The sequence below is a fragment of the Erythrolamprus reginae genome, chromosome 2, assembly GCF_031021105.1.
Source record: "Erythrolamprus reginae isolate rEryReg1 chromosome 2, rEryReg1.hap1, whole genome shotgun sequence".
Taxonomy (NCBI): domain Eukaryota; kingdom Metazoa; phylum Chordata; class Lepidosauria; order Squamata; family Dipsadidae; genus Erythrolamprus; species Erythrolamprus reginae.
This window is the reverse complement of record NC_091951.1, coordinates 34,046,359-34,061,147: the sequence shown is the minus strand read 5'-3', so window position 1 is coordinate 34,061,147 and position 14,789 is coordinate 34,046,359. Positions and strand designations below refer to the sequence as shown.

The window sequence follows — 14,789 nt, the reverse complement described above, 5'->3', positions numbered from 1 at the left end:
GTACTTGGACAGCCATTGTTCTAAACCCACTTCGTGTGTTTTCAAGGTCTGGAAAATCTTAACAAAGCCTGAAATTTGTCTGTGACAGCCCACTTGGTTTATTATTAATTGAGCATTACTGTGGCTATCTCTTTTAAGGGTTTGTTTATTTATTTAAAGCAAGCATGTCCTGCATTTCAGCTAGATAAGTAAAGATAAATAAAGAGACAACGTTCCTGCCATTAGACTGACTATTTAAAAAGGCAGGACATAAAAGGAAAACAAGGAAGGGGTAGGGGTGGTGGAAATATTTGCTTTCCCTGATTTACTGCAGAGAGCCATCTTCCTCTAAAGTCTTGGAAAAGTCTAAAGATGGTGTCAAATGCCCTCAGCTTGGGTCTTGATGAATCAGACACTGACTTCAGCAGGTGCCTTGGCGCTCCGAGGTTGACATTTTAGACTAGCAGATCTGGACTGTGGTCCTCTACCTAGCCACTAGAAGGCAGTAGCAAAATATTTTATCTTGCTGCTGCCCTCTAGTGGCTATGCAGAGGACTCAATCTCTGTTCCCACCTATTGCTCACCTGGATATTGTAACCTTGGGAGTTGGGTGTGAGATGCCTTCAAGGTCTAATTTTGTTTTATTGTGTGTGTGTTCAGTCACTAGCCTCCAGTGTGGAATCGGACATAGGATCAGACGGCGATGGCAGCCACCATAACGCGCAGCAGAAGCAAAAACGTCCCCGGTGAGTGTTAGTGGAGCATTAACTGCTGGATTTCAAGCTGTAAATCTATAAAAAATAGCCTTTAAAACTATGCTTTCTTCCTAGGCATGTCGAGTATCTCTCCTTCCCTCGACACATGTACACCTTCAAGGTTTTTTTTTAAATTTTCTAATTGCAGCTACCTGGAAACATGTCTGCAATTTTCTGGGCAAAATTTCAACATTAATTTGCCCTAGAGAAAGGCACTGATCCAAGGTCACCCAGCTGGCTTTGGGCCTAAGGAAGGTCTAGAATTCCCAGTCTCCCAGTTCCTAGCTTGCTGAATATCTGTAGATAACTACTACTACCCCTCTTATCACTGAGCCTCCAAGTTATAAATTCTGTATCTGTATATCATCAGTTCTGGCCATCTGATTGTAAACCTGGGTGGAAACCCCCCCCCCCCACACACCTTCTCTATTCTATGTGGTCGAAAGGAACTATGGTTCAAACGACCTGGAATTTACCAGTTTAGGTAAGGCTGATGGAGATAAAGTAGTTTGAATGTTCTTTGGGGGGGTGGAGAGGAAAGATAATATAAATCTATCTCATTTTGTACTGCTGTGAATGGCCTCAGTGCAGATTTTCCTTCAGCTTGATAAATGAGTGTTTATCTCTCCATCTCCTAACAGCCCTGGAATATCTAATATTAATCCTCCTGATATAGAAGATATCTCAGATGATTCATTTCACCATACAGCACTGTATTTGAGATGGCGACGGAATGATGGTTGAGTCCACCATAGGACCACCATTGCTAAGAAAAGCCTAATTCCTCCCATAGTGCTTTTTTTTTTAAAAAAATAGAAAATTATGCACATATATACTTGCAGACAATGCATCTACAGCTCTGTGTGTGGATTTTTTTTCTCCTTAACCTTTCACTGTTGCCAATGCATTAAAAGAACAAATTGCAACAATGTGGATCTATATTAGATGTGTGTATTTGACCTGTGATCCTGGATATTGATGTACAAAGTCTACATATCTTAAATTGCTTTAGGAAAGCAGAACCAAAGCACTTTGATACATAGAAGCTCTGTACTTGCCCTTGAGTGCTTCAGGAGTAGATAAATGATATATAAATCAAACACCCTGGGCAAATAAATGTAGTTCGGGGTTATTATCTTCTTGGCTTCTAACAAAGGGGAAGTAGATAAATCACTTAAGTCAATAACTGCTAGGGTAATAAAATCTTACAGATAGGAAATGCCATTCTCTTCATTGAATCTTCTGTGGCCAATCCTTGTTATATCTCACAAGCTTGGGAGGATCACCTAAGGATTGATACCTGAATGGTTTTTTTAATGGCTATGGAGGGATGGATATGACTGAATGGCTGATAATCTGACTAAGCCAAAGGTTGGAAACTACGGCCCCTTTATGACTGTAGACATCAACAATTGTGGACTTCAACTCTCAAGAGCATGGCTGACTCAGGAATTCTGGGAGTTGAAAGTTCACAAGTCATAAAGAGGCCAAGATTCCCCATCCCTGATCTAGGTCATGGTTGTTCCCAACGGTACTTTTCAAAAGACAACTGGAATTTCGGGGGGGTTGGGGTGTTTCCCTTGAAAATGGTTTTGCTTCTCATCCAAGAGGTGGAAACTAAACAAGGAGAGAAGTAACTTAGGAGAAATTTCCTGACAGTCAGAACAGTTGATCAGTGGAACAGCTTGGCTCCAGAAGTTGTGAATGCCCCAACACTGGAAGTTTTTAAGCAGATGTCAGATAACCATTTGTCTGAAATGGTGTAGGGTTTCCTGCCTAAGCAGGGGGTTGGACTAGAAGACCTCCAAGGTCCCTTCCAACTTTGTTGTTGTTGTTGTTGTTGTTGTTGTTGTTGTTGTTGTTATTATTATTATTATTATTATTATTATTATTTGAAGAAGGACTATACCCTCTGTCCATTTTTGGTGCTGGCAGGGAAGAAAAAATTATTTATTTATTTATTTATTTATTTATTCATTCATTCATTCATTCATTCATTCATTCGATTTTTATGCCGCCCTTCTCCTTAGACTCAGGGCGGCTTACAACATGTTAGCAATAGCGCTTTTTAATAGACCAAGCATATTGTCCCCACAATCCGGGTCCTCATTTTGTCCACCTCGGAAGGATGGAAGGCTGAGTCAAACTGGAGCCGGTGATGAGATTTGAACTGCTGACCTATAGATCTACAGTCAGCTTCAGTGACCTGCAGTGCAGCACTCTACCTGCTGTGCCACCCGGGCTCTTGTATAACCCCCTTAAATAACCCCCTCAGATCAGGTTTGCAACTTGGGCGTCCTCCTAGATCCCCAGCTGAGACTAGATCAACATCTCTCAGCTGTGGCTAGGGGGATCTTTGCACAGGTTTGCCTAGTGCACCAGTTGTGACCCTACCAGGAGGCTCTTTGCCCTCATCACCTCTCACCTTGACTGTTGCAATGCACTTTACAAAGGGCTAAGCCTTGAGTCTACCCACCAAAGTCCACTTAGAGACTTCAATTGGTCCAGAATGCAGCTGCGCGAGCTATTGTGGATGCACCAAGGTACACCCATATCATTCCAACTCTCTGCGAGCGGCACTGGCTCCCAGTTAATCTCAAGACGTAATTCAGGATGTAGGTTATCATCTACATGGCTTAGGATGAGACTATCTATGGGACCGCTGTCTACTGGGGACAATAAGGGCCTTCTCCAGGTCCCTTCTCCATGGCCCCACCAATGTCGGTTGGTGGGGCCATGGGGAAGGGCCTTCTCTGTGGTGGCTCCGATGCTTTGGAACTAACTGCCTCCCAAGATCTGTACTACCTCCCACCTTACTGGCCTTCCGGAAAGCCATTAAGGTCCTGGCTTTTCTAGCAGACCTGGGGCCGTTATTATCTCGATTCGGCCATGAGTGATTGAGGGATATGTATAGTTTTACGAAGTGTTATTAATGTATTTTTAAACTGTCTTTTAATTGTTGTTTTTTATTGTAAGCCACCCAGAGTCCAAATGGAGTTGGGTGGCATATAGGTTTTACAAATAAATAAAATAAAAAGAAACTTGATGGATGAGAACAAAACTTGTTGCATGAAAAGCAAAATATTTGCAGGGGTGGGGGGTAAATGCAAGAAACTCTAGTTGCCTTTGGAAAAGTGCCTGCATTTGCACAAAAATGGAAAGAAAAGGAAATTCCAAAAGACAAAGAGGTTTTTAGAAAGATTATGGAATGTGCAGAATTAGACATGATGACGAGACGGTTAAATAACCAAGCTGAAACAGAATTTTATAAAACTTGGCAGAAAGTTTACAATTGGTGGAACACAAAAAAAGATTCTTAAAGATATTAAAATAAAGTATTGAATAGTTAAATTTACTAGATTGAATATATTATATAGTGATATATATGATAGATAAGTTTATTTCTTCAAATTGACCTTAGTTATTTTAATTATAATTATATAATTGCTGGAAGGTATTGAAAAGTTAAGGTTTTTATGTCAGCATAGATTATATACAGATATTTCATTGATAAGTTTACTTTTCTGTATTGATCTAAACTAGAATTAGGTTGTTTTTTTTCTGTATTAGGAAGACTTCTATACAAGGACAATTCCATCTGTCCGTCCATCATCCTGGGGGGAGAATCATTGACCCCCTCAGAGAGGGTTCGCAACTTGGGCGTCCTCCTCGATCCACAGCTCACATTAGAGAAACATCTTTCAGCTGTAGCGAGGGGGGCGTTTGCCTAGGTTCGCCTGGTGGATCAGTTGCGACCCTATCTGGACTGCTCACAGTCACTCATGCCCTCATCACCTCAAGGCTCCACTACTGTAACGCTCTCTACATGGGGCTACCTTTGAAAAGTGTTCAGAAACTTCAGATCGTGCAGAATGTTGCTGCGAGAGCAATCATGGGCTTCCCTAAATATGCCCATGTCACACCAACACTCCGCAGTCTGCATTGGTTGCCGATCAGTTTCCGGTCACAATTCAAAGTGTTGGTTATGACCTATAAAGCCCTTCATGGCACCGGACCAGATTACCTCAGGGACCGCCTTCTGCCGCACGAATCCCAGCAGCCAGTTAGGTCCCACAGAGTGGGTCTTCTCCGGGTCCCGTCAATTAAACAATGCCGCTTGGCGGGACCCAGGAGAAGAGCCTTCTCTGTGGCGGCCCCGGCCCTCTGGAACCAACTCACCCCAGAGATTAGAATTGCCCCCACCCTCCTTGCCTTTCATAAGCTACTTAAAACCCACCTTTGCCGTCAGGCATGGGGGAATTGAAACACCTCCCCCAAGCATGTTCAATTTTATACATGGTATGCTTGTGTGTGTGTCTGTTAGTGTATGGGTTTTTTTTTAATCTTTAAATATTTTAAAGTTATTTGGATTATTTATGATTTGTTCTATCTTGTTGTGAGCCGCCCCGAGTCTTCGGAGAGGGGTGGCATACAAATCTAAATAATAAATAAATAAATAAATACATACATACATACATACATACATACATACATACATACATACATACATACATAAATAAATAAATAAATAAAAAATTGCTGGAAAGTATTTGAAAAGTTAAGATTTTTATGTCAGCATAGATTATATAGAGATATTTTATTGATAAGTTTACTTTTCTGTATTGATCTAAACTAGAATTAGGGTTTTTTTCTGTATTAAGAAGACTTCTATACTGAGCGGAGCAATTGTAGCTCCTTTTTGTGTTAAATGGTGTATGTCTTGTCTTGTCTTATATTTTAAAAAATTAATAAAAAAATATATGAAAAGCGCCTTTGGGTCTCTCTTAATGGGGCTCAGTGCTGGGGAGGGATAGATTGGGGCAGCAGCCAAACCCAGCTTTGGAGGCTCTAGTTTCCAATCCAGTCATGCCTTCATATCCATCTCCCCAGCTTCCCCCATTGCTTAACTTTCATGCCAGACTTGGTGCATAGTTTGACTGTATCTTTGATTTCCCATATTTCATGTCTTTTTCTTAGAAAGAAGAACAAAAGAAATTTCCTAAGGTTGTGGAGCTCAGGAAATCAGGACCTCCAGTCACTAAGGTAACCTCACTTTAAACCAGGTTATTTCAATGAGAACCAAGACATTGTGGTTGAGACAAGCTGCAATAAAGATAGAAAAATAACTACATCAGAAACCTTTCACGTTTCTGAAAATGCTGCCTTGATTTGATTTGATTTGATTTGATTTGATTTGATTTGATTTGATTTGATTTGATTTGATTTGATTTGATTTGATTTGATTTGATTTGATTTGATTTGATTTGATTTGATTTGATTTGATTTGATTTGATTTGATTTGATTTGATTTGATTTGATTTGATTTGATTTGATTGCCGCATATCTCCCCAGGGCAGTGATGGCGAACCTATGGCACGGGTGCCACAGGTGGCACGCAGAGCCATATCTGCTGGCACGCAAGCTGTTGCCCTAGTTCTGCTCCAATCTGCATGTGTGTGCCAACCAGCTGATTTTTGCCTTGCTCAGAGGCTCTAGGGGGGCGTTTTTGGCTTCCAGAGAGCCTCTGGAGGGATGGGGGAGAGCGTTTTTACCCTCCCCCAGCTCCAGAGAAGCCATTGGAGCCTGGGGAGGGCAAAACATGAGCCTACTGAGCCTTATCAGAAGTGGGGAAACAAGCTGTTTCTAGCCTCCAGAGGGCCTCCAGGGGTGGGGGAAGCTTTTTCTGCCCTCCCCAGGCATTGAATTCTGGCTGTGGACACTCACACATGCACGATAGTGCACACACATGCTTTTTCAGCACCCAAGGAAAAAAAGTGTTCGCCATTATTGCCCTAGGGACTCTAGGCAGCTCCCAATAAAAATCTAAACATATAAATAGTATTAAAGCTTCTGAAAAACTATTTAAAAACAATTTAAATCACACAGTTTTTTTAAAAAAACATGCATGCCATTTATTGCTGGACCTCAATGGTACCCCATCAGATCAACAGCCCCAGACTGTTGTGTAAGAAGGGTGACAAAGAAGGAAGGGCTCCCTTAGATTGCAAGTGAATGGCAGTCCACTTAGCTTGATCTGGGAAAATCTTCTTGACAGGCAGAAAAGACGATGACCATTAATGGCACTACTACACTTTTCAACACCAAAACAACTATGCTAGTCATTGACCACAGTTTACTAAGTGAAAACTCCCATCATCCTGTCATGCTAGGTTATTGATTGATTGATTGATTGATTGATTGATTGATTGATTTTGTCCAATACACAATGAGGGTTTTAGTGGGTATATACATAGTAAAATACATAATGAAGGTTATAGAGGAGATACTCATAGTAAAATATATCTAAGAAAGAATAGAAGAGAAGAAATAGGAATAAAACATATCAATGAAAGAATAGAAGAAGAGATATAGGAATAGAAGAAAGGTATAGGAGAGCAATAGGACAGGGGACGGAAGACACACTAGTGCAATTGTACTCACCCCTTACTGACCTCTTAGGAATCTGGATAGGTCAACCGTGGATAATCTAAGGGTAAAGTGTTGGGGGTTTGGGGATGACACTACGGAGTCCGGTAATGAGTTCCACGCTTCGACAACTCGGTTACTGAAGTCATATTTTTTACTGTCAAGTTTGGAGCGGTTAATATTAAGTTTAAATCTGTTGTGTGCTCTTGTGTTGTTGTGGTTGAAGCTGAAGTAGTCACCAACGGGCAGGACGTTGCAGCATATGATCTTGTGGGCAATACTTCGATCATGTTTAAAGAGTCTTAGTTCTAAACTTTCTAGGCGCAGGATTGAAAGTCTAGTCTTGTAGGGTATTCTGTTTCGAGTGGAGGAGTGAAGGGCTCTTCTGCTGAAGTATCTTTGGACATTTTCAAGGGCCTAGGTCCCATTTTTTCCCAAGAAAGAGATGGCTCCTTCATCTATCTACATACTGAACCAGACAATGGCTACGTTCTCACAATGTGCAGAACTCCACCCTACAGCATATTGAACTAACAAGGGGGGCCTCCCTGCATACGACTCATTCATAAACAAACGAGCCAAGATTTAAAACTTTGCAAACTTGAAGGATGAAGCCACTGGGTCATTAACTAGCTTAGTTAAATGTATTTTGGAAATATACTCCAGTCTATTGATAGATGTCAAATCAAATGTTCATGGTTTCCACCCCCCATTAGAGGAATTTGATTTTTAGAGGAGACATCCCATGAAAGAGGCTGTGCTTCCATCTATCTCCTTTTATTTATATCTAGAAACAGGAGACGCAAACAGAAAATTGCATTTTGTCCAAAGCTTGTAGAGTGCCATTGAAAGGAAGCCAAAAGCTCATAGAGCCTCAGGGCAGCAAGTTGCAGGCCTTTATGATGATAAACAGATAGATGGAGAGAAAGAGAGTATCCTGAAAAGCTAGATAAGTTATGAGCTGGCAACATTATGATTCTAATGGGCCTACATTTACTGTAATTTTATTACCTGGTTTGAATGTCCGGTATGTTGAAAGAACCAGATGGATCTCCTGAGTGGATCTTATTTTAGAGGAAAGTCTGAGAGACATACTGTCTCCCTCAGCCTGTTCCACTTCGCTAGAATAGAATATAAGAATATAAGAATAGCCATGCTGAATCAGGCCAAAGCCCATCGAGTCCAGCATTCTGTGTCACACAGTGCCCCACCAATTGTACATGGGGAAAGAGAAGGCAAAACCCTCCCTTTCCCCTGACCCCCAACAAATGTTACCCAAGGGAATCCTGCCTACCTCAATCAATATAGAGGTGGTGCTTGGACATCCATTTCAGTAACCACCGATACACTTGGCATCCATGAATCTGTCTAATCCTGCCTTGAAGCTATCCAGACTGACAGCTGTCACGACCTCTTCTGGAAGTGAATTCCATAAACCAACGATCCTCTGGGTGAAGAAATATTTCCCTTTATTTGTCCTCACTTTCTTACCTATGAGCTTTAGGGAGTGCCCTCTCGTCCTAGTACTCTCTATCCACCTTTTCTATCCCATGCATGATTTTATACACTTCGATCAAGCCACCTCTTAAACACCGTCTTTCAAGGCTGAAGAGACCAAGGCGTTGCAACCTGGTTTCATAAGGGAGGTGCTCCATTTCCTTGAGCATCCAGATTATGGGATTAAAACTCCTCGTCATCCAAACCTACAGGTGAGCAGATGGAAGCCTCCCAGCACCCAGGCCCACAGTGAGTCTGTGAATCACATTGAAATGGATGTCCATGTGCCGCCTCTATGTTGGTTGAGGCCGGCAGTATTCCCTTGAGTACCACTTGTTGGGAGATCAAGGGAAAGGGAGAGTTTTGTCTTCTCTTTCTGCTTAAGATCCCCATATACAATTGGTGGGCCACTGTTTGACATAGAATGCTGGACTCGATGGGCTTTGGCCTGATTCAGCCTGGCTCTTCTTATGAGCCTGGGGCTGCAAAGAAGATGACAAATCCCTTATCAGCCAGCAGCTGTAGCGAAGGGAAAAGGAACCAGCAACCAATAATAATAATAATAATAATAATAATAATAATAATAATAATAATAATAATAATAATAATAATGTTATTATGTCTAATTTATTATTATTATGTTGTACTGACATAATAATAATAAATTAGACATAATAATAATAATAATAATAATAACAACAACAATAACAACAACAACAATAACAACAACAACAAAGTTGGAAGGGACCTTGGAGGTCTTCTAGACAACCTCCTGCTTAGGCAGGGAACCCTATACCGCTTCAGACAAAGGGTTATCCAACCTCAGCTTTAAAACTTCCAGTGTTGGAGTATTCACAACTTCTGGGGACAAGTTGTTCCACTGATTAATTGTTCTGACTGTCAGGAAAATTCTCCTTAGTTCTAAGTTGCTTCCCTCCTTGATTAGTTTCCACCCATTGCTTCGTGTCCTGCTCTCAGGCAACTTTGGAGAATAGCTCAACTTCTTTGTGGCAGCCCCTGAGATATTGGAAGACTATTGTATCCAGAGGCATGCAAATAATTTATCTCTATTGCTTAAGGGCAGTATGGGGCTAGAGACAGGGCAGTGAATTCATGGCGTTACTAGAGGGGACAGTGAGGGCATTCTATATAATTTTCCTATTTGGAAAGAGTTGACCAGAATTTGTTCTGCTGCTTTTCAAAGTTTGCAATCGCTTTGCTGGGTCATGATTTGGGGGGTCACAAGGTTCACAGGAAGACCTGTGGAGTGGATGATTAAGTTATTCTGACCTAAGCATGAACTCTTTCAGCCACAGAAAGGGAAATAAAAAACATTGCATATCTATCAGCCGAGTAGTGATAAGAGGAAAAAGGAGGAGGAATGGGAATAGAATAGAAACAGAAACATAGAAGTCTGACAGCAGAAAAAGACCTCATGGTCCATCTAGTCTGCCCTTATACTATTTTCTGTATTTTATCTTAGGATGGATATATGTTTATCCCAGGCATGTTTAAATTATGTTACTGTGGATTTATCTACCACGTCTGCTGGAAGTTTGTTCCAAGGATCTACCACTCTTTCAGTGAAATAATATTTTCTCACGTTGCTTTTGATCTTTCCCCCAACTAACTTCAGATTGTGTCCCCTTGTTCCTGTGTTCACTTTCCTATTAAAAACACTTCCCTCCTGGACCTTATTTAACCCTTTAATATATTTAAATGTTTCGATCTTGTCCCCCCTTTTCCTTCTGCCTTCCAGACTATACAGATTGAGTTCATTAAGTCTTTCCTGATACGTTTTATGCTTAAGTCCTTCCACCATTCTTGTAGCCCGTCTTTGGACCCGTTCAATTTTGTCAATATCTTTTTGTGGGTGCGGTCTCCAGAACTGAACACAGTATTCCAAATGTGGTCTCACCAGCATTCTATATAGTGGGATCATAATCTCCCTCTTCCTGCTTGTTATACCTCTAGCTATGCAGCCAAGCATCCTACTTGCTTTCCCTACCGCCTGACTGCATTGCTCACCCATTTTGAGACTGTCAGAAATCACTACCCCTAAATCCTTCTCTTCTGAAGTATTTGCTAACACAGAACTGCCAATACAATACTCAGATTGAGGATTCCTTTTCCCCAAGTGCATTATTTTACATTTGGAAACATTAAACTGCAGTTTCCATTGCTTTGACCATTTATCTAGTAAAGCTAAATCATTTACCATATTACAGATGCCTCCAGGAATATCAACCCTATTGCACACTTTAGAGTCATCGGCAAATAGGCAAACCTTCCCTACCAAACCTTCCCCTATGTCACTCACAAACATATTAAAAAGAACTGGACCCAGAACAGACCCTTGTGGCACACTGCTTGTAACCTGTCTCTGCTCAGAATACTCGCCATTAACAATAACTCTCTGATGTCTACGCTTCAGCCAGCTGCAAATCCATTGAACTATCCAGGGATTAAGTCCAATCTTCACTAATTTATCTATCAGCTCTTTATGTGGAACCATACCAAAGGCTTTGCTGAAGTAGAATAGAATAGAATAGAATAGAATAGTTTTAAGGGATCTTAGAGGTCTTCTAATCTAACCCCTACTCAAGCAGCAGGCCCTATATGATTTCTAGAAAGATCCTGAAAGAGCTTGCTAGCGTGAAGCATGAATTTTCATCATGTGACCATAAGGATGCTGTCACAGTGAGTCATAAGTGAAAAATCATTGTAAATCACTTTTTCAGTGCTGATGTAACTTTGAACGGTCACTAAATAAACTGTTGTAAGTCGAGTACTGCCCGCAATAAGATAACTCACAAGAACAAGGGGACACAATCTGAAGTTAGTTGGGGGAAAGATCAAAAGCAACATGAGAAAATATTATTTTACTGAAAGAGTAGTAGATCCTTGGAACAAACTTCCAGCAGACGTGGTTGGTAAATCCACAGTAACTGAATTTAAACATGCCTGGGATAAACATATATCAATTCTAAGATAAAATACAGAAAATAGTATAAGAGCAGACTAGATGGACCATGAGGTCTTTTTCTGCCGTCAGTCTTCTATGTTTCTATGTAACTCTTACTAATATTCTTTGGGCAAAGATCTCTTATCTGTCCCATCCTCTTTTCCTTTTTTTTTTTTAAAATATTTTTTTATTTAACCTCTAAAATTAAAAACATTACAAAAACACACACAAAGAAAAAACATAAACAGTTTTCCTCACTACAGCGAGTTTGTACCTGCAACACCGATAATACCTAGTTTTCATTTTTAGTATATTCTACTCTGTTTATTTATTTGTTTATTTATTTGATTTTTATGCTGCTCTTTCCCTTAGACTCAGGGTGGCTTACAACATGTTAGCAATAGCACTTTTTAACAGAGCCTGCCTATTGCCCCCACAATCCAGGTCCTCATTTTATTACGTTATTATTTAGATTATTATTATTTACACACATATTCCCCCTTTTTTGCATTTTCTTACATACGCACATACAGTTACTCATATGTTATTAACTAATTTTTATTTCTATTTACTAGAAAGTGATGGCGAACCTTTTTTTTCCTCAGGTGCCAAAAAAGCGTGGGCATACGCTATTCAATGTCTCAGGAGGGCGAAAACAATTTTTCCTGCCCCCTGGAGGCCCTCTGGAGGCCAGGATTGGTGTTTCCCAACTTCTGGTGGGCACACTAGGCTCGTGTTTCGCCCTCCCCAGGCTCCAAATGCTTGCCTGGAGCCAGAGGAGGGTAAAAATGCCCTCCCCAATCCTCCCTACTGGAGGCTCTCTGGAAGCCAAAAACGCCCTCTCAGAGCCTCTGTGTGAGGTAAAAATCAGCTAGCCACACATGCATGTTGGAGCTGAACTAGGGCAACAACTTGCATGCCAGCAGATATGGCTCCGCGTGCCACCTGTAGCACCCGTGCCATAGGTTCGCCATTGCTGTACTAGAATATACCATCTACTCCAAACTCTGTAGTATTCTGATTCTCTTTTGTGTAGCTCCGTTGTCAATTTGTCAATTTCAGCACATTCCAGGATTTTATTAATCATCATTGTCTGCATTGGTTGCTGATCAGTTTCCAGTCATAATTCAAAGTGTTGGTTATGACCTACAAAGCCCTTCATGGCATCGGACCAGAATATCTCCGAGACCGCCTTCTGCCGCACGAATCCCAGTGACCGGTTAGGTCCCACAAAGTTGGCCTTCTCCGGGTCCCATCAACAAAACAATGTTGTCTGGCGGGACCCAGGGGAAGAGCCTTCTCTGTGGTGGCCCCAACCCTCTGGAATCAACTCCTCAAAACCCACCCCTGCCGTCAGGCATGGGGTAATTGACTCCCCTGGGCCTGTTTTACACAAACTTTGTCTGAGATGTATGATTGTTTTTTATACTCAGGGCTTTAAATTGCTTTTTATTGTTGGATTTGTACCATGTTTTGTGTTGTGAGCCGCTCCGAGTCTCCGGAGAGGGGCGGCATACAAATCGAATAAATCTAATCTAATCTAATCTTTACATCTGATGCTGTCCCATCTCTTTTCCAGTCAAATCATGTATATTCTCTTTTCAGGCCAACTCCCGAGGAAGCCCAAGAATGGGCAGAATCTTTAGAAAAACTGCTACTACACCCATGTAAGTTTACATAATTGGTTTGTCGACCTTTTTAAAGGGGTTATTTGACACACAGTTTTTATAGATTTCCGGGTGTCTTTTTCACAGGCTGGCGTTCAAAAATTAGAGCGTTAGTCATCCCGAGAAGCTTTGTTTATTTCTTGGCACCAACATAGCCCGCTTCGTAATAATAATAATAATCATTAACGCTGATTCCCAGAATTCCAACTGGTAGAGAGCAGAAGCAAAAATGTAAATAACAGGCATGTTATAACAATTGTCCGGCCCTTGCCAAATGAGTTTAATCCTGTTTTCCTCAGAATCCAGCTTTCTCAGAAATTCTTTGGGACATGGAGAGAAGTCCAAATTAATAAGAGGTAACAGTCTAGCATACAGCAAAGCAGAAAGTAGCTGGAGTGGTTGAATTCTGATGAACTGACTTATTTGGCAGGAGATCCACCTGGCATCCTCAAGACAAGATACAGAGACTTCCGTCTTCCTAGGAACAGGACTGATGGCCAAAAGACATGTTGCTTTATGAATTCCTTGCTTTTCAGGTCCGAATGTGATGTGAGCTTTAGTACTCAGGGAACTGCAGACCATTAAGATGGGCCTGGAAGTGGGGAATGAAATGATTTAATTGTTTCTGAGAGTGAAAACAATTAACCAGTGGAACAACTTGCCTCCAGAAGTTGTAAATGCTCCAACGCTGGAGATTTTTAAGAAGGAATTGGATAACCATTTGTCTGAAATGGTGTAGTGTTGCTTGCCTAAGCAAGGGGTTGGACTAGAAGATCTCCAAGATCTCTTCCAACTCTTCTCTTCTCTTTTCTCTTCTCTTCTCTTCCTTTATCTTCTCTTCTCTCCTATCCTATCCTATCCTAGTCTCTGGATCATATAATAATGATTTTCTTGAACAGGACATGTTTTGGCTATGGTCTACGACAGGATGGGGCTTCTAGAAATATAGAAACATAGAAGTCTGACGGCAGAAAAAGACCTCATGGTCCATCTAGTCTGCCCTTATACTATTTTCTGTATTTTATCTTAGGATGGATATATGTTTATCCCAGGCATGTTTAAATTCAGTTACTGTGGATTTATCTACCACGTGTGCTGGAAGTTTGTTCCAAGGATCTACTACTTTTTCAGTAAAATAATATTTTCTCATGTTGCTTTTGATCTTTCCCCCAACTAACTTCAGATTGTGTCCCCTTGTTCTTGTGTTTGCTTTCCTATTAAAAACACTTCCCTCCTGGATCTTATTTAACCCTTTAACATATTTAATTGTTTCGATCATGTCCCCCCTTTTCTTTCTGTCCTCCAGACTATACAGATTGAGTTCATTAAGTCTTTCCTGATACGTTTTATGCTTAAGACCTTCCACCATTCTTGTAGCCCGTCTTTGGACCCGTTCAATTTTGTCAATATCTTTTTGTAGGTGAGGTCTCCAGAACTGAACACAGTATTCCAAATGTGGTCTCACCAGCACTCTTTATAGCGGGATCATAATCTCAATTT

General features: G+C 41.0%; 1 protein-coding gene across 4 annotated transcripts in view; it reads left to right on the top strand.

Moving 5' to 3' along the window:
- LOC139160143 (regulator of G-protein signaling 2-like) overlaps positions 1-14,789 on the top strand; it is a 55,740-nt gene that overhangs the window by 29,288 nt on the left and 11,663 nt on the right. For all 4 annotated transcript variants that reach the window (XR_011557887.1, XM_070737720.1, XM_070737719.1 and 1 more), the window contains 3 exons: positions 640-725; positions 5,712-5,777; positions 13,228-13,289. Coding sequence is in view for 3 of the 4 variants with exons in the window: in XM_070737720.1 (XP_070593821.1) it covers positions 640-725; positions 5,712-5,777; positions 13,228-13,289 (214 nt within the window). In the remaining variant the exon portion in view is untranslated. The remainder of the gene's footprint in view (positions 1-639; positions 726-5,711; positions 5,778-13,227; positions 13,290-14,789) is intronic.